Here is a 21,325-nt window from a genome sequence, read left to right as displayed (position 1 = left end):
AAGGGTTAGGTTTAGGGTTAGGTTTAGGTTAAGGGTTAGGTTTAGGGTTAGGTTTGGGGGGGTTAGGGTAAGGTTTTCGCTTTAATTTTAAATTTTCCGCTCACAGCGCAATGTTTTCGTCGCGCTGTGATGACGTCACGTACGCGCTTTCATCGAGCGCGATTTTGTCGTCCGCGGTTTTGTGGTGGAACCGGCTCGGTGTAACCCATCCAAACAAGAGCTTTCTGGGGTTCTCCATAAATTTGTAAAAGTTGGAAAGGACCCTAAGAGACACCAAAACATTGCTCCAAGAAAAGGGTAATTCAAGATGTGTGTGTGTGTGTGTGTAGCTTTCCGATTCCCAGATTTGAGCATGGAGAAAGTGATAGGAAAAAACACACACGTAAAGGTTCCTTACTTGCACTGGTAATATGTAACCCCAAGGGTAACAGATACTTCTGAACTACATTCCAAGTGTTCCTTACTACTTCCTAGATTTCAGCAGTATCTAGAGTGCAAAAAGTTACACTATGTTTTTTTCCCCCAGAGTATATAGAGGCTTGCTATGGGTATTCATTTCTAAAAAGCTTTCTTTAGAATCATCTTTAAAGCCTTTTAAAGAATGGTACTCGGGCTAATATTAAAATTTCTAGGATAGAAATTACAATGAAAAATATACAAGGCCAATTTCCCCCCAATTCATAATATGATCATCATATGGTACTGTAGCAATTAGTCTTATTATTTGGATTGGATATGGGGGAAAGTACATGCTAACTTCAGAAGGGATACTAATTACCAATGTTTGCTTTGAATAACAGTAATAATTTGAGTGAGGAAGTCTCCCCAAAATGGGGGTAAAAATAATTTCTTTTCATGAAAGCTGTATAAATAAGGTCTAATAATCAAGGCTTCCTTCTTTCAGAATCTCTTGCATTCTGGTATCCTTGCACAAATTAACTTTTGCAAAGTGAAAGAAATGTGCAGAAGAAAAATGCTACCTCTCCTTTAAATTTAGGGATGATTTTTTTTTCCAGCTATATATTTATTTTTTATGTTCCCACATTATTGGAATTGTGGTATGAACTATTTTCACCAACTAATGAAAGCTCAAGTTATGTTAGTATTCCAAAAGGAAATCAGCCTTCCAAGATATAGGTACTGAGCTTCTAAAGTAAACAGAAAAAATAAGAATTGGGTTTGCACAGCGCCAGTCCTAAAGACAGGGCATATATTAGTGCAGTTGGGATAATGCGTCTTAACATTACTATTGCAATTGTTTTTTTCCTTTCCTTTCCTTTTTTTTGGGGGGGGGGGAACAAAAAATAGAGGCAAGTAGCAGTGGAGGGAAAAAAATGAAAGATTAAACTAAATGAACATGACTATGACTGAATCCACATAAATTTCATGAATGAGGCATAGCAAAGCCAATGGATGAGGAAAATTACTTTAGAAGGCGTTCCCCCCCCCCATTCTCCCTGCTTCTCACTGTGCTCCCCAATATCATCCATCTGGTAAAGAAACAAGGGAAATCAAGGCATCTGAAATGTAAAAAAAAAATAAGACCAGAAATTTTATATCTGCTACAATCAATTTCATAAGAGCAGGGGAGACATTTCTGAGCATTTCTGAGTATGTACTATATTCTCTTATGTTACGCACTGTAAATTTTGAAAAAAAAATGTTATTGTTCGTTATTTAGTTTAAGTGTTGGCACAGTACAAGTAGAAATGAATTTCTGTAAATACTAACAATTAAAACATAAGGAAGATAATACATTATTTGGGTGTAAGGAGAAGAATGAGAAAATAGGAAACAACATTCTATAGACTTCTTCATATGTATAAACAAGCAGATTACACAATTCAGTATAGCTTATTCCCAGGGAAATGTGTACAAAGATGCTAACTCATTATTGATGCAGCCAGATCTATTTTCAGGATCATGCGGCTGTAACAGAAATCTCTCTGCAGCAACCACAATCTTGAAAAATAATGTGGCTGCTTTAATAAGCTGAACAGAGTGCTACATTTGTGCTCCTGTATGATTCAAAGCAAGTTTTTCCCAACTGAATTTAAAGAACCGTACAAACCACTTGGATAAAAATATATATGGCAGTCTTAAAATATAAATACAAATTAGGAATAATGTCAATTATGTTCATTTTGCTGAAACTATAAAGTACCGTAACTGTGCAAATAGTTATGCAAATCATCACTTGTTCTTTTATCACATCATAAAATGGATAGCATATTAAATAATATTAATGATAGTTATTCATGTTATTCTGACTTACTCTGCTTCTATCATACTCCTTCCTGGAAGCAGCAAACAATTGAGCATTGGATATGGCAATACCACAGAAGGGAAGATACATTTCCATTACCTAGCACACAGAGAAAGACATTAAATGTTCTTTGTGAAATTACATGTGTATCAGCAATCTCACCTTCACAAAAGATATATCAGAATATCAGCTAGAGTCTGACATCAAAATTGCTTATACAGCTCTTTGCAGAGTAAAAATTAGAAATCCTGGATAAGAGGACATAACACCAACACCACCCTGCCCCATCTCACTGGATGAAGAATCAGGGCCACCTGTTTCTGTACCCAGTTTTGCAACCCTCACATATTTTTAAAGAGATTTTTAAAATCTTCCTCCTAAAATGCATAATCTTAGGGCTAGAACCGTGGCTGCCTCCCAGATCCTACACAATGGGAGAGGGGAGAACTTTGGCAAGAAAGCCAGTTTGTTTAATGGTTGAGATGCTGGCTAGAAACTAGGAAACAGTGAGTTCTATCCCACCTTAGACATTAAAAAATGGCTGGGTGATTTTAGCCAATCACTCTCTCAGCCAATTCACCTCAGAGGATTATTGTCGCAGGGGAAATAGGAGGAGGAAGAAATACAGGTACAATCTATTCCTTTATTGTAATAAAGCAAAAAACCCAGAATGCATACTAAAGAATTATATTCTAAAAAAAAGGAATAATACTTAATACTGGGTCCTTATTTTACCCACCTCAGAAGAATGGAAGTCTGAGTGAACCTTGAGCCAGTCAGGATTGAACTGCTGGCAATCGGCATAATTAACCTGCAATACTACACTTTAACCCATGCACCATCACGACTCTTAATAGAACTTGGCCAATTTTATCTGGGCTCAGAAACTAAGCAGTACTGGGTTTACTTAATGGTTGGACAGGAGACCTCTAGTGAATACTAATACTTTAAGCTTGACTTGAAGGAGATTTGACTCTTCTTTCCCATGAAAAGAATGGCTTCAAATTTTGTGACTGGTGAAAGAAGAATAGCTCTCTACTGTGTTGTAAAAGTTAGTTATTTGCTAGCCTTCATTTATAATGCTCAAAAAAACCTAAAAAGTAATTCAACAATAATTCTTATTTTTCATCTAAAATTTGTATCTTTTCACTTTATTTATATAAATGTCAAAAACCTAAAAAGTAATTCAACAATAATTCTTATTTTTCATCTAAAATTTGTATCTTTTCACTTTATTTATATAAATGTCACATGCAAATTGCTTAGAATCATTTCCAAATGAAATGGGAGGGAAAAACCTAATATTAGTGCTCTAGTCTTCATCTTTTAATCTGGAATATAAATTTCCACAACAAAAACTTCCAAACTGTAGTTGAATACTTGACATTTTTCATTTGTATAACTTTATTTTAGAACATGATCTGGAAAGCAAATGAAGGGGTTAAAAATGAAAATGATACATCTAGAACATCATCTTTTTATTTTAGCTGACACCACATATTTTACAGCAAATATTTTCCCCAAAGGAAAAGAATCATAAATAATATTTTTATGTTACTTTTCCCCATTCTTTCTATGATTCAAGTTTTTTAAGTTTAGTTGCCCAAATTTATCTGATGATGCCTAAAACGTGAGAGAGAGAGACAAACACAATGACATATTTGTATACTGCTTCTATTATAGTATGTGTAATATATATAGTAAATGAAACAAAAAGTTATATTTAACTCAAGATCTCAACTTGCAACACATCAACTACTAATGGGATAGATTTATTTAAATCAAAGTTTTCACTTTAGTACCGTGTTTCCCCGAAAATAAGATAGGGTCTTATTTTCTTTTGCCGCACGACATATGTCCTTGGGTTTATTATAGGGGAGGGCTTATTATTTTCTGGGGCAGGTGAGAAGCGAGGCGCGCCTTTTACCTTTCGCCCATTGAATCCCCTTGTAAAAAAAACCTCTTTAGTTCAACTTGTGAGGTTTTTTTTACAAGGGGATTCAATGGGCGAAAGGGTGAGGAACGCGACGGAACTGGAAAGGTAAGAGGTACGCCTCGCTTCTCCCCTCCCCACCTGCCACCCCTCACTAAAGGGACAGCGGGGAAGGGAACTAAGCAGGCTGCCTTTACCATTGGGGTGGGCGTTGTTTTTCTGCGCAAGAAGAAACGGGCGGCAAGGGGTGATCGCATTGCTGTCCTGCCGTTGTTTGAGTGGGAGGGAAGGGTGGAAGCACTTTGCTTTGTCTGCCGCTGTTTTTGCGGCGAGCCCTCATTTTGCCCTGCAAGCCGTACCGGTAGATAGTACAGTGGTAATGGCGGGGACCAGTTGCGCATGCGCTTATATAGTTGGGGGCGGGCTTATTTTCAGGGGAGGGCTTATTATGGCACATGCTCTGAAAAGCCTGATTGGGCTTATTAGCAGGGTATGTCTTATTTTCGAGGAAACACGGTACCAGTAGTTCAATTTTTAATCAAATAATTCTAATGGTTTGAACTGAAATTACTATAGAGTAATATCAAGAATCTAAGCAAAAACAGGTTTCTACTTTTAAAATATATTATTTCATTTATCTCCATATAGGTTTGCTGAAAATAGTTTACAATAGATATAATGTACAGAAAATGTTAATGTTTGTTAGGTAACTTCAAATAGTTTTCTTTATATGATTTCTTAAAAATAATTCAGTAAAGCATTACTGTAGTGTATGCAAGTACAGTTCAGAAGCAAATATGGGAATCTTAGAAGCATAGCTTGCTATAAGAGAAATTATGGGGATACAAAAAGTCTATTTACATATTGAAGAATAGATGTTCATTGAGAATTTGATTTATCTACAAAGATTAGTAGCGTGTAACTTTCTAAAACTATGATAAAGCCGTTAGAATTTACCATTTCAGAGACTACACACTTATATTGACAATGAAGAGAGTTTTGAATAATGGAAAAAGGCATCACTAGTTTTATAAAAGATTCACATACCGTAAAATATATCTCACATGCCGAAATACATTTTCTAAGGATTTTCTATTTGTACCAGTGACAATCGCTTATATATTGCTGGGGGCTATAATTATTGCATCCTCTTCTATTTAATCTTTGGGGGATTTAGGAATATTTTAAAAGGGGAAAAAGGAATATAAAGTCTATCCTTAAACTTATCAGTAAACAATACTACATTCAAAGAATGTAATGTCCCCTCCCTTTCAAATATTTGTCAGATCTAAGCCTGGAAGCAGAAGAAACTTGAAAGAGCAATCTGCGTTTCTTTTTTATACATTCAGCAATCGTCTTTTCTGCGGTGTTTGCTACAAAGCAAAAAAAGGGTTCAGAAGAATGCTAGCAGAAAGCCAATTTTCCTTCATAAATATGTTATCTCTATAACTAATTCATACATGGCCAAACTTGCATCTTCATGCCCGTTCTGTTATGTAATATCTTCCTAAAAATAAGTACACAGTAATACACTTCCACTAATCACCTAAAACCAGGAATCCAGAGCCTGGAAATCAATTGCAATGTGCTTAGATGTGAACATTCAACCAAATTGAATTACTCTATGGCATCTATGCCAGGTGTTACTGGCAATGTAATCAAGACCTCTGGTCAAATCAACATACAACAAACATATTTCTCTAGGGAGATAGATCCCTGTTTTGATTCTCAAGCCACCAAGATAACTGTTTAACCTGCAGTTTTGAGTTTTAAACACAAGCCCGCTCATCCTACATATAATCTTTTTTCTTAATGTCTACTTCATCAGACATCTCGGTTCATATCATCTTAGCTACCATGTTATGCTAGCTTGTGTTCTTCATTGAAATCTCTATCTTAACTCAATCTCTCCTGCCAGAGATTTTAAGGTACAGGAAGATATTGAGGAGAACCTTAGAAGACAAGAGATCACAATCCCTAAGGCAGAACCACCTAAAGCTGTGATGGCGAACCTTTGGCACGTGTGCCAGAAGTGGCACACAGAGCCCTCTCTGCTGGCATGCACGCCGTCACCCCGGGTCAGATCTCCGTATCATTTCTTTCGTGAGCTTCTGTTTCCCTACAAATGACGAAACAGAAGCTCACAAAATAAAAAGATCTCGCCGGGCTGCTGATGTTGGGATGCCCCACCTCCCACCAGACAGCTGGTCTTTGGGTCTCTGCTGCACATGTGCGCATTTTGGTGGATGCATGCATGTGCACATGCGCACATGCGCTCATTTGCTCTCGCGCACACACCTTTCAGTTTGGGCTTGCACGGGCGTGCAGTTTGGGGCATTCAGTGTCTAAAAGGTTCACCACCACTGACCTAAAGAGTAATTTTGCAAGAATGCCAGGTTTGAATCAGTATGTTTAACAAACTCTCAGTAATTCTCTAGGGACGCCTTATGTATAAATATCTGCAAGCAGTTTTCAATATTGGTTTGCACATAGGTTTGCCTCAAGGCATTTTGAAATGTTTTCCATTAGTATGGAAAGGGACCATACTCTGTTAAGGGCAAGAAGAGAAAGCTGATCAATGAATACAAGATGCGACTGGACTATCTAGTTTTTCTTTGAAGAGGTTTCCCTTCTCATCCAAGAAGCTTCTTCAGCTTCTACAACTATGACCTGGATGACTGAGAATCTCCATAGACAAATACAAGATGCCTTTTTTTAGGTATGAATGAAATGACTGGAAGAACTATGTTTCTGTTACTGAGGACAGTGTGTGGAATCAGAGAGCTCCAGGCATCAGAGGGATTTTTATAATGTGTGTGCTAATCTCATTACACGGGTGACAGAAGTGCAAATTTGGTCTATGCCAGTGAAATATATTGCATCACGGTCCAATATTGTACCTAAACTGATGCACAGCTGTACTACTTCAACATTATCTGGCGCAATTTTTATTCCCCGTGATTTTGAATCATAACCACTAAATTACTTTTAAAGTCTTTTTCTTGTAATGAATATTTTTCCAAGCTCTATTTTTAAAGCTGCTACTAACGCCACTAGAGATTGAGAACATAAGTCTTTTTTAGCTTCTTTTCATGTGCTTCTAAGTTATTGCTTCTCCAGGATTTGTATGTGGGCGTCGTTAATGTATGATAGGAAAGACTGAAAGTTTCAATCACATAAGCACTGAACAAGAAAAAAGGGAGGGCAAATAGGATTTGGCAGAGAAGGGGAGAAGGGAGGGATGGGGGAGGGGGAGAGAGAAGGAGAGAGAGAGAGAAAGGGAAAGAGAGAGAGAGAGAGAGAGAGAGAGAGAGAGAGAGAGAGAGAGAGAGAGAGAGAGAGAGAGAGAGAATTCTTTTGCTTGTAATTGATCTGAGGAATATGAAGGCATAACAATTGCTCGCCCACGAATGCACCATTTGTTTTAAAATTCCAAAGCCAAGAATCGTATACCTGTTGCAAGTATATTGATTGTTTTTCTGGAAAGACAAACTGTCCATTCCTAGCTTATCAGAGAAGCTGATAAAATAACTACCGGTAGTAGCATGGGAATGTTTCAGTGGTGGGTTCCTACCAGTTTGGCTGAACCAGTAATGGTTTGGCGGCCTGGGTAGCTGGAACCAGCAGCGACCCAGGCTTGCCACGCCCCCAAACTGGTTCTCTGGCCATAGGCGCTGCCATCTTCTTTTTTGCTTCTGCTCATGGGCAATTTTTATTGCATTGCGCATGCACACGCAATTTGTATCAAGCTCACACACGCAGCATGGCCATGAGTGAACTGGCAGTAGTGACTGCTAGAACCCACCCCTGGAATGTTTCCAACCAAACAGAAACTTGATTTAGGAGAGGTAGTCCTCAATTTACAACCACAATTGAGCCCAAAATTTCTGTTGGTAAGTGAGACATTTGTTAAGTGAATTTTGTCCCGTTTTATGATTTATTTATTTTTACCACAGGTTATCAAAAGTTGTTAAGTGATTCACTGTAGTTGTTAAGTTAGTTAACATAGTGAAGTGAATCTGGCTTCCCCATTGAATTTGCTCATCAGAAGGTAGCAAAACGAGATCACGCGATCCCGGGACATTAAAACCGTCATCTGAATTTTGATCACGTGACCATGGAGATGCGGCAAAGGTCATAAGTGTGAAAAATGGTCATAGGTCTATTTTTCAGTGCTGTTGTAACTTTGAATGGTCACTAAATGAACTATTGTAAGTCAAGGACTACCTGTGAAAGATTAGTTTTGTTTATTAGAGCTTTCCTCTCACATTTTTCTATATTCCACTAAAGTAGGCTGTCATTAGGCTTCATATATATCTCTTACAGTAGAGGTAATCCTCAACAGTTCATCTAGTGACAGTTCCAAGTTCTAACGACACTGAAAAAAGTGACTTATGACTATTTTTCACACTTACGACCATTGCAGCATCCCCATGGTCATGTGATCAAAATTCAGATACTTGGCAACTGACTTCATATTCATGATGGTTGCAGCCACCCAGAGTCATGTGATCATCTTTTGTGACCTTCTGACAAGCAAATTCAATGCGGAAGCCAGCTTCACTTAACAATCATGTTCCTAACTTAACAATTGCAGTGATTCACTTAACAGCTGTGGCAAGAAAAGTCATAAACTGAGTTCTTAACAAATAAGTCCCAGGTGGTGGTGGAATCTACTGTGTATCACATCGGTAGAATGCCCACCTCTACATTAGAAAAGGAGATTAAGAGTTAGGAAAAAAAAAACCTCTTTCTTAGAATGGAACATACTTTATTCTGAATTTAAGAACACTTCATAATCCCCTTTTAATTTAGATTAATACAGCCTGACTTTGTATTATTAGCTTTATTTATCTGAATCTATGCTATGTGTGGAAAAATGAAACTGTATGAATGGTTTCAGCTCCAAGTATCCCACACACAACATGCTGTGCTTCCTGGATCAATGAATAAAGTTTACAAATCTAGATGACAAAACTCTATGAGGGAGGGAGAGAAGCAGAGGTTTTCAAAGAGACATAACCTTGAATTTAAAATATATATGTAACTCTAAAAGCTAATTTGCCCATTTTCCAACCCAAAGGTAGATAGCTACTCATTTAAAGCCGAGGTGGCGCAGTGGTTAAATGCAGCACTGCAGGCTACTTCAGCTGACTGCAGTTCTGCAGTTCGGTTGTTCAAATCTCACTGGCTCAGGGTTGACTCAGCCTTCCATCCTTCCGAGGTAGGCAAAATGAGGACCCAGATTGTTGTTGTGGGCAATATGCTGACTCTGTAAACCGCTTAGAGAGGGCTGAAAGCCCTATGAAGTGGTATATAAGTCTAACTGCTATCCCTATTAAAACATGGATTTATATTTGTCAATTTAATTCCAAGTGACAAAAATTTCACCTATAGCTCATCTCCAGGGTCTAAAACTATACAAAAAGACTGTATTACACATGTTCCCTGCCTTTAAAAGATGACTGTACTTAAAAATAACGCAAAGGTTTTGTGTTTCTAAACATAAAACACTGGTTCATAAAAGAAGAAAAGAGTTTCAGCAGCTTGTAATGTGCAGCACTGGTCAAAGGTTGCACCCTTTATAAGCCATTCAGTAATCCTGGTCTGGTCCCTTCTTTGCTTCTTGACAACATAAAGTAAAATCTCCTTTGTTCTGAATTTCTCTCCCTGCACAGTGGCAACCTCTGAAGGGGAATAACAACAAGGAATGGGATGATAGCCCATCACAATATTCCATCTAATTAAATAAGACAGAGATATCAGAGAAGGGTGCAACAGCAGGGCATATGGCTTGCAGCAACATCTAGTAGTTTATGTAAAGCTTGACACAAAGAAAGTTGACTGCTGAATTTTGGAGCAGTGAAGCAATGCCAATGTTTCTTTATCTTTCCTCTGTTCCTTTCTAACTAAGCAGACTGGAAGTTTATTTACAATGCTTTCTAATGAGCCCATTTGCCTTTCTTCTGGGTAATTTTATGAAATGCAGAGAGAAAGAAAAAACAACAATAGAACAAATGACTGGATGAACATTCTGTGAGTACAGCACTGTGAGCAATGTTATGAGCTTACATCCTGCAAAACGTTACACGCTGTTATACAAGCGTAACAGGGTGCCAGTACTGAAGCTACCAAGTACAATGTTTATAATCTGTATTTTTAAGGCTGTCTTTCCAATTGCAATTTAAGTCAGAAATACCTACACGAATCTGTATATGCAGGCTGTTTGGAACTCAGATATTCAACGTATTATAGTCATCCCGAGACTTTTGGAATGGGCCGACATGATAAATTTAAATAATAACAAAAAATAAAAATATGTATATTCTTCACAGGCATGTTTGTTTGATGCATGCTTTGCCACAACAAAGAAAACTTGCCTTTTCATATGGCACCCATTTATTTAAATAACTTTTGATTACTTTATGAAAAAGCAGCATTTATTTATAATTATTATGCACTATAATCTGGAAGAACTTAAACTGAAATAGTTACCACTACCACCCGGAACACTAGAATCTTGGAACCTCTAGTATGCAGGCAAGTATAATCAAATCCCCAGATATAGGATAGGTGGTATCTAGATCAACAGCAATAACTGTGAGATGGATCTAGGAGTCCTAGTGGACAATCATTTAAGTATGAGCCAGCAGTGTGCTGCAGCTGCCAAAAAAGCCAATGCAGTCGGCATCAACAGAGAGATAGTATTAAGATAATGTAGTATTAGTATCACTCTATCCTGCACTAGTAAGACCACACTTGGAATACTGCATCCATTTCTGGTCACCACGGTTCAAAAAAAGATGTTGCAACTCTAGAAAGAATGCAGGGAAGAGCAACACAGATGATTAGTGGACTGGAGGTTGAAGCGTATGATGAACAGTTGTAAGAATTGAGTACATCTGAAGAGAAAGACTAGAGGGGGCATATTGGCGATCTTCCAATCTCTGAGCGGTGGGGGTCAACCTATTCTCCAAAGCACCTGGCGGGGCAAGAAGTAATGGATGAAAACTTATCAAAGAGAGATCCAAATCAGAACTAAGAAGAAATTTCCTGATAGTTAGAACTGTCTAATGGAACAGCTTGCCTCCATCCCTGGAGGTTTTAATAAGTAATTGTACAGCCATTTGTCTGGAATGGTATATGGTCTCCTGCTTGAGCAGGAGGTTGAACTAGAAGACCTCTAAGGTCTCTTCCAACTCCGTTACTCTGTAAGACATATATAATAGCTTTATCTCTGTGGTTGGAGATAAAAAAGGTGTATACCATTCAGATGTCCTGCTCTGAAAATGAGTACTGTAAAGCCAAAAAGCTATTAATACTGGTATAAATCCATTACAAAAATTCCTCATTATCTATAATATATTACCAACTGAAAATACACTAAACGCTTTTTATTGCTTTAAAAATTATATTGGTTTTACCCACATAATATTAAACAGTGTATGTGTATCACTTAGTAACTACACATATACCAGTATTTATTATACTTATTGATCATTATTTCTGTTGCATCTATAATCATTGATTACAACTAAAATTGAATGTAAGCATTTTGGAGTAAAAATGAATGATAAAATTTGCAATAGGCAGAATAATCATGACCAAGGTCGAAAAAGTTGCAAACAAAGGAATTCTGTAGAAAAATAGGATTAATGGGAACATTCAAAGAAGCTTCTGCGCTGCCAAGAAGATAACAGCAACAATGAGATCGCTCAAATATTATCTGTAAGCTAAAGAATTTATTAAAAGTTACAGAATAGCTGTGATATAAAAAGCAGCTGGATGAGTCCCACTTGTGCTAAGAAGCACCAGAGACGCTGCGCTGTCCAAGTTCTGACCTCTGAACAAATCCATCATGTCTTCAGAGATGACCTCCATATCCTTCTCCACTATATCAGACAGTATAGCCAATTATCAACGGGATCATTACTAAGTAGCATCCTTAATAAAATAAGTTGCATTGAATTTTTGGATCGTTCTCATGTTTGAATTGTTCAATATCCCATTTTTAACAATCGAAAATTGTCCCTTTACCAAACTTTACCCTTTATCCACTCTACCAAAAGGAAGGGGTAGGTTTTGCTTGCTTCTTGAGAAATATTCTGGTAATTCTTTTAGTTCAATATATTGTACTACACTTTGCAATGTCTGGGACTTTTATTTCTTTACAATTTTTGATGGACCTACACAACTGTTTCCATTATTACTGAAAATGCATGAACACATAGCCTGGGATTTTACAGTCCACTCTGATGTGAGATCTTTGATTTTTCTTCCAAAACCTAGGAAAACAGACCATTTTATGCCCAAGATCCTGAAAAGTCAATGTATCCTTATGGACAACTCTTTTGGCAGCATTATTTACACAATAATAAAGCAAATAAGTTCTTGCACTTCATCCAGAAGACAGCAACTCGTAATTAAAAAATGGCTGAAAAAAATTATTGACTCAATTACAGGTCTTTTACTTGCTATCAATAATTGGAAACCTATCAGATTTGTGAGTTCCTTTAGCAGAAAATTTGATGTCTCTGGGACTTGAACAGGAAAGTCAATTCCACATCACTGTCTTAATTCTTTAACCAAGAAATAAATGCTAGTTTCACATAAAAAGTTGTATTTCATGTTCATTCATTTGAATTTTATTCTTGATTCTATTTCTAGAGAGAAATTGTGAAAGAACATTTAATTACTTTCCTTTTGATAAAAGATTGCTGCACTTAATTACCTGTCTGTATCAAAATGCCAGGATTCAAGTCAGGTGTGGTTCTGATGTAGCCTAAATGCCAGAAGAGAGATTCAATAGAGTTGTACCCTTGTTCCTAATGTTTTTATCTTACATATTTATAACCCTTCTGTCTCTTCTATTTAATCCATTTTCTGTCTGAATGTAGAATCCTACTGCAACTGTATTCTGACAACACTGTACTTTTGTTGATGATTAGGCTAAAATGCCTCAAAAAGGCCATTTTTTCATTTTTCTCTATTCCTGAAACTAGATCTTTATAATACCAATTGCTTTTAATGATGCAAAGGCAATCTGTCATTTCTTCTTTAGTAAAAGGGGCATGCTTCCAAATTTATTACTACAATTATTTTGCAATCAGAAAAGTGCATAGTGTTCATTTCCATTGTATTTATATATGTTTTTGTTGTTTTCAAACATTAAAAAAAACTAAGCATTTACAAAAACAGAGGGCTGTGTGCAGGACTTGTTTCACACATTAATTTTCAAGGCAGTGCAATGCATGTCAAAGAAGTACACAGTTTGCCAAATGCACCAGGAAGAACCTCCCTTGGATGTGTTGAAATGCAGTATATTTTACAAAATTGATTTATTTTACTTGTTTGTGTAGGAAGAAAATCAAGTCTGGTTCCAAACCAGGAGAAAGGCACTGGAAATAAAATGGAGGCTGATTTGAAAGAAGCACCCGGTTTATTGATGAGCAGAACCAACCACAGCATGCAGTTCTGGGACAGCTGACAAATTAGCTTGATGAGTGTGAGGATTTTTATACAGTTTACAGTATTTTGTAATATTGAGGTTTGCTCTGTGTGTGCTTTCATTATTTGATTGGTGGTTGGTTAATCCTATTATGTCCTAAAGGCCCTGTCCTTCTTAATCCCATCAACTGGAGCTGAAGGTGTTTTGTTTGTGAATAGATTGGCCCAGATTTCTTAATGGGTACAATATCTTCGCCTCTAAAGACTTCAGGCATCTGCTGGAGGCTGTTGAGGCTGTTTTCTGCCTTTGTTAAGATTTTCTCAATTTCTCTGCCGGCCCCCCTGGCAACAACGATCAAACAAACCACTAGATGGGCTCTATATCACCGCAGGCCTGCTGACAAAACCAATGATTTTAGGGCCTTTCCAAAGAATACCAAGTTGGAGGTCAATGTTATAACCACGTGGATGATGTTCTGCAGGGACATTAAACTACAAGCCACACATAGCTCTGCATATATGTGTACGTTCAGCTCCTTTGCTTTATGGGCAGTCTGATGGAAACATGGCCTTTGTATGCACACACACACAAAGGATATCTTGTGGGGCTTTGCAACAGACACAGCTATTTTAACTCTCGATAGAAAACATTTGGTTCACCGATTTGTTTACATATTTTATGAAACTCCTCTTTTGAATGACTTCTGTCAAAAGAAAGATAGTGAGGAAAGAGTAAAACGATCCATTCAGAATAAAATGTGGTGATATATTCCAACCCTAAAATTTACAAAGAATTTTAAGTCTCCAGGTTGGCGTGCAAATTTTTTTACATCAACTAATGCATTATGTCTAATAAATGCTGATGAAATCGAAACAACTCACTACTACCGTGTTTCCCCGAAATTATGACATGTCCTGATAATGCCATGCTACATTTTTCTGGTGGGCAAAAATATAAGCCCTCCCCCACAAATAAGTCCCCTGGACAACCCCCCACCTCCGGGCAGGCAGAGCGCCACTCACCAACCTAGCGGTATCCCGAAGGTGCCAAGCCCGGAAACCGGGGGGGGGGGGGAAGCAAAAGTGATTGCATTGCTTAGCGCTTTTGGGATACTGCTAGGTTGGTGAGCAGCTCTGTGCCCAGCTGAAGAGGGGGGTTGCCAGATGGCTGCTCTCCTGCGAGCAGGCTCCCAAAGAGCCGGACACAGCCTCATGGGCGAATGGCTGTGTTGCGCTGTCGCGACCACACTCATAAGCAGCAACCCGACAAACCCCCTTTCCAGCCGGGCACAGCGCCATTCACTGACCTAGGGGTATCGCCAAGCTGCGTGAGCGCCTGTTCGCTCCCCTCATAATAAGACCCAGGCCATATTTTGTGTATAAAAAGAAAATAAGATCCTGTCTTATTTTCGGGGAAACACGGTACTAAAGCTGTTGAGTTTCAGATTGAATAATTAATGGAAGAAATCAGCTTAACTTTTACATGGATCTATTCTGGATATGTGTAACATTTTATTTTATTTTACTGAGAACAAGGAAAACTGGACTTTTCAATTTCATGCTGCTGAAATTAATGTGACAGTACTGTAATTTGTAGGCTTTGAGTAGTGAAAAAGTTTGAGTTATGATTGCTTTCATCCACTTGATGGCAGTATGAACAGGCTAGGCCTGTTTCCTCTTTTCAGGCTGGGATTGTCAGGGAGAACTGTAGGGCACAAAGTGCTAATAAAAACTGGACCAAAATCCTTAGATTACTGGAAATAACCAAGCTGTTAACGTGTGTAAATCCCATATATTATGTCATTATAATTACATAACTCATATTAGTTACTGTTACTGTAACACCATTACTAGTGTTTTTGAAACATAATTTTAAAAAGTTAAGTTGAAAACAATAAAACCGGGTTTAAATTTAAAAATCAAACTTCTAAAAATTATTAACAAAGATAATGTTTTATAGCTGTGATGGCAAACCTATGGCACGCGTACCAGAAATGGCACACAGAGCACAGCTTCCACCACACACCCTTACAATCTTCTACAGAGGGACCATCGAGAGCACCCTGAGCAGCTGCATCACCACCTGGCTTGGGAATTGCACCGTGTCAGATCGCAAGACCCTACAGCAGTGATGGTGAACCTATGGCACGTGTGCCACAGGAGGCACGCGGAGCCATTTGTAAGGGCATGTGAGGTGCTGCCCTGTCAGCTGGCCAGCGCCCATGCGCACACTGGCCAGCTGAGTCCACCCTTTTTTAATGCCATTTTTCGCCCTCTCCAGGCTCCAGAAGCTTTATAGGAGCCTGGGGAGGGCAAAAAGAGCCTTCCCCGCCCCTCCGGAGGCTTCATGAGCTTCCCTGAAGCCTCCGGGGCGCAAAAAACCAGCCCTAAGGACAAACTGGAAGTTAGGGAACGGACTTCCAGTTTGCTTGGAGTGTCGTTCTGACTGCTCCGGATGCTTCAGGGAAGCGTCCTGAAGGTCCCTGAAGCCTTCGGAGCACTCAAAACAACCCTCCGAGCAAACCAGAAGTGACTTCCGGTTTGCTCGGAGGTTCGTTTTGACTGCTCCAGAGGCTTTAGGGAAGGCTCCTGAAGGTCCCTGAAGCCTTCGGAGCGCTCAAAATGACCCTTTGAGCAAACCAGAAGTCACTTCCAGTTTGCTCGGAGGGTCATTTTGACTGCTCCGGAGGCTTCAGGGAAGCCTCCTGAAGGCTTCTGGGGGGGTGGGGGAGGCTGTTTTCGCCCTCCCCAGACTCCTATAAAGCCTCTAGAGCAGGGGAGGGCGAAAAAAGCATGCAAAAAATGGGGGGTCGTGCCTGTAGTGCGCAAATGTGCACTGGGGGTCACGCATTGCATTACTGGTGCAGCATGCCCACACACGACCCACCTGTGCTCCCCCCACTTATGGCATGTGAGCCAAAAAAGGTTCGCCATCGTTGCCCTACAGCGAATAGTGAGGATGGCAGAGAAGATCATCGGGGTTATTCTTCCCTCTGTCATGGACATATACACTACACGCTGCATTCGTAAAGCCAGAAACATTGTGGCTGAACACACACACCTCTCATACACGTTCTTCACTCTCATGCCATCTGGAAAAAGGTACAGAAGCATTTGGGCCCTCACAAACAGATTGTGTAACAGTTTCTTTCCACAAGCCATCAGACTCCTCAACACTCTTTTAAGTGTTTAGATTTAGAGCTATATGTAGTTCTGGGTCCTGCTGTTTTTCTTTTTATCTATGTTGTCTGATGTAGCACCTTGGTCCTCGGGAAACGTTGTTTCGCTTCACTGTATACTGTACTGTATATTGTTGAAATGACTATAAAATCTACTTGACTTGACTTGACTTTAAAAGAGCCTTGTCTTGATAGGCATTATTTTGGGTAAAGAAAATGGCTTCATATCTAAATTGGGAATGGATACAGATTTCATACAACATTATAAGAATGATGCAGTCACAGTCCAATAACTGCATTTATTAATTTTATATTTTAAAATGCACCAACTCAGCAAATGCTAATGTATCATGCCAAATAAAGCTGTAATTACTAGAAGTCAGCATGAATAGAAGAGATGTTAGATTAATCTTATCCCAGTTTTCCATTAGGTAACTACCTTGTCATATTGTGTAAGAGCTGTAAACATATCATGGTAGCAAACCATTTAATAAATAGCCAATCATTTTTTGATTAGCATACAGATATATAGCCAGATAGCATAATTAAATAGATACATAACTGATTCAAAACTCATATCTCCCAAAATGCTTGCCTCGTTAACATTTTTATTAACAGGATTCGATCCTGGGCCCGGTGTTGTCCAGTACATTTTAATAATTTTAATGAAGAGGAAGAGGGAATTCTTGATAAATTTCCAGATGGCATGAAACTGTGTGGGAGTTAACATCCTAGAAAAGATAGAAACAAGATTCGAAATGATCTTGATAGGTTGGAAAAACGAACTGATACTCACGTAACAAAATTTAACAAAGATAAATGCAAAGTTCTTCACTTAGTAAAGAGGATTCAAATTAATAGGCACAGCTTGGGGATGTATGGCTTGGCACATTTATTTATGAAAACAGTATTTATGAAAAGAAATAGTAATTGATAGCAAACTTGATATGAGTTAACAGAAAAATAATAGCAAACAAAATTTTAGGCTGCATCAACAAAAGCTAATTTCCAAAATCAAGGAAAGTGATACTTCCTTTTATTTGGGGGTCAGACCTTCCTTGAACATCATTTTTTTACATTATTGAATTTTTTTATATAGAAAACATTCAAAGTAAAATACAGGTGGTCCTTGGCGACATCTATACATTTAGGAATTGTTCAAAGTTACAGTGGCACTGAAAAAATGACCATATGACTAGTATCCAAGCTGTCACAGCGCCCCTACAATCATGTGATTGCGATCTGGACACTCAGGTGCACAGCAAACATCACCAGTCACGTGATCACCATATGCAACCTTCTCTGTCAGTTTCCCACAAGCAAAGTTAATGGGGAAGACAGCAGGGAAGATGACAAGATGGTAAGTCATTCATACCCACATTAGAAATGATATTCAGCAGGTTTTGACCAGTTCTGGAGAATTTTGAGTAATTTGGAGAACTGGTAAATACCACCTCTGACTGGCCCTGCCTCCATCTATTCTCTGCTTCCTGAGTCCCAGCTGATCAAGAGGGAATGGCGATTTTGCAGTAACCTTTCCCTGGAGTGGGGAGGAAATGGAAATTTTACAGTATCCTTCCTCTGCTATGCCCACCAAGCCATGGCCACCAAGCCAAGCCATGCCCACAGAGTAGGTAGTAAAAAAAATTGAATTCCACCACTGGCCCACATATAGTCTTTGCCAAATTTCTCAGAACCTCCCAGTCACCCCCAACTTACAGACAGCCTTTGCTGGTCCTTTCAAGCCCTCCTTGGCCTCCCACAACTTACTGCATCAGCCTGTATGCCTTGGGATTGCAGAATAAACTAGGATTGCCAGGATTGCTGTGTAACCCTTCAATGCACCTTGTATCATATGAATACAGCAAAATAGTTATTACATTTTACTGCATTTCGTTCTTAATATTAAACATGCCAATAAAATAAATATATGTTTAATTTTATCGACCATTTATATCTTTATTCCCATGAATAATTGTTGCATGGGGCCCAGTACACTGCTTTGCCCAGGGCCCATAATGCTGTTAACATGGCCCTGCTCATAACAGCAACTTTATTAGGTAAATTGGGTCAAGAGAGAATGATTGGCTCAACATTTACCCAGTAAACTTCTCTGGTTGAGTGGAGACTTGAACTTGGATGTCCCCAGTGTTAATCTAATGCCAACATATCAAACTGGCTGAAGCTTTGCTGAATCTGATTTTTGATTGCATTTCACTGTGCATGGTCTTGCACCTTGCCTTGACATAACTTCACCTCTATTCTCTTTGTTATTTATTGGCAAAGTTTGGTATATTAAGATTATGCCCAAAGTATCTCACAATGTATTAAAAGACTAATCTAGTAATAATATAACAACAATAAATATTATCATAGAACAACTGATATATCTCCCTCTATGATACAGATGGGTGGTTCCTAAAGATGATAAAAACTAAACAATAAACAAACTGAATCTAGCAGTTTATAGATCAGCATCAAAGAGAATAAAGCCTAACAGAAATTTTAAAAGCAGAACAAAAAGGACAGACTTCTGTTCCATAGGAGAAGCCATCCAATATTAGCCTACAGTTGTTTCATTCTATCTCAATTACCTAACATAAACATTAACATCATTTCCTTCCACAACTTCTGCTTGGCTCCTTCAGCCTCTTTCTCTCTATACATATCAGAGGTGTCAAATTCAAGGTCCAGGGGCCAGATACGGCCCGTGGGGTGCTTAGATCTGGCCCATGGGACTGCCAGGAAACAGCAAAGAACTGGCCCGTGGTGCCTCTATCAGTGAAAACAGAACTTGGGAGGCCCTCCCAAGCTCCATTTTCACTGGCAAAGGATTGTAGGAGGCAATTGCAGATGAAACGGAGCTTGGGAGCCCGTTTTTGCTGGAAGAGCTCTCGTGCCACCACAGGCGACCCCGACATGAGTGATGTTGAGCTGGCAACACCCATTCTGGCCACCCCCCCACCCCCCACAGTCAAATACAACCCTGATCTGGCCTTCAACGAAATCAAGTTTGACATCCCTGCTCTATATTAATCATGGACTTGGGAAGTAAGAAAATTCAAATTTCAAGTTCAGCATCTCTGTTAAAGGCCGTTATTCTGCATACCTAATCAAATTATTAAAACCTGCCTACCTGGTCCCCACTAGTCAATTAAATTGCTTCCTTCAAATTAGATATAATGCGATGGGGCATCGCTTCAAAGTTGACACGCCAACAAGGATGGTCAAGAAATGTTGTTTGTGAGGAACCTGTTTCATTCAACTTCCAACTTTTAAGCAGAATGTCTCTGCTTAAGGAGCAAAAAAGGCAGCTTCATATTGTATGTAATGCAGGCCTGAAACTGGAAAGCACAATTATATCTGTGCAATCCTTAGTGCTCTATGAGCCTGGTTATTTTCAGGCAAGACGTTTCATTATCTAACTAGGAACATTTCAGTGCATCCAGTTCATTCTCATCCATTGGCACATTTGGGTTGTTGATATCAGTTCAGTTTCTGCACACAAAAACCTGAAGTGGCAAAGCCTGCAGAGCAAATTATTCAACTGGGATAACTTATCCAATTTTGCAATTAATTTTGCTTGGCAGTAACAGTAACTGGGAAAGAAAAATGAGCCAGCCGTAGCACAAGCAGCACAATGATGAAAGTTGTAATAAGACTAGAAAGGGCAGTCTTTTGTAGCTATAACGATGAAGCAATATTTCACTGCCGAGCCACAGAATGTAGAATCTGATTATTAGAGTCAGGTGTAGAAATTGCTACTTTCTTTCTCAATGGCAATAGGTAACAAAAATGCTGCACAGATCTTTTGTGCTTAAATAATCTACAGCACACAACTAAAGGGACCAGAATCACCTTTAATAACGTTTGAAGTATCCAAAAGTACACATACAATATTATTTCTAACATTTATTGGACAATCAATTAATGTTTGATTTAATAGAACATTATCTTCCCATATATTAAAATGCCATCCAAACTGGATTACACTGATTGTGTACTATCACTTGAACATTCTGATTTTGTAGGTATATTCTGAATTTGCAGCATGTTTTTTACTCCTTTCTTCAGTATCCTTAATGTCACTTATCTGTTAGATGGGTAGCTATATAAATTGACTGAATGACTGAATAAACAAACAAACAAATGTCAGGTCTAAGCCTGATTAAATTTAATTCATTCAGTTCAAATGCTGCCCAATTCCAGACAGTGGTTGCTATACTTGTTGTAATTGATTTTTTTTAATACTGAGAACATTGACCTTCATTAATGCAGCCTTCAGCTCATTTGCATGTTCAACTATTAGAGTAGTGTCATCAGCATAGCACTGCTATTTATGTTTCTTCCTCCAATTTTAAAGCTCATCTTCTTTCAATACATTTCCCTTAATATGTATTCAGCATGTAGACTGAATAAATAAGGTAAGAATACACGGCCTTATCTTACTTTTTTTGCTAACCTGGAGCTGGTTTGTTTATCCATGTTCTATCTGCACTT

At 38.6% G+C, this 21,325-nt stretch overlaps 1 protein-coding gene across 1 annotated transcript in view; it reads right to left on the bottom strand.

Annotated features, from left to right (window-relative positions):
- PDE11A (phosphodiesterase 11A) overlaps positions 1-21,325 on the bottom strand; it is a 162,600-nt gene that overhangs the window by 91,432 nt on the left and 49,843 nt on the right. Inside the window, exon 3 of the mRNA XM_087708566.1 lies at positions 2,276-2,365. Within this exon, the coding sequence (XP_087564692.1) occupies positions 2,276-2,365 (90 nt within the window). The remainder of the gene's footprint in view (positions 1-2,275; positions 2,366-21,325) is intronic.

This window comes from Thamnophis sirtalis, unplaced genomic scaffold (assembly GCF_051295495.1).
Source record: "Thamnophis sirtalis isolate CommonGarterSnake01/CBP01778 unplaced genomic scaffold, rThaSir2_p1.2 scaffold_1, whole genome shotgun sequence".
In the NCBI taxonomy this organism is placed as follows: Eukaryota; Metazoa; Chordata; class Lepidosauria; order Squamata; family Natricidae; genus Thamnophis; species Thamnophis sirtalis.
The sequence above is the reverse complement of the archived record's forward strand: the minus strand, read 5'-3'. Positions and strand labels throughout refer to the sequence as shown.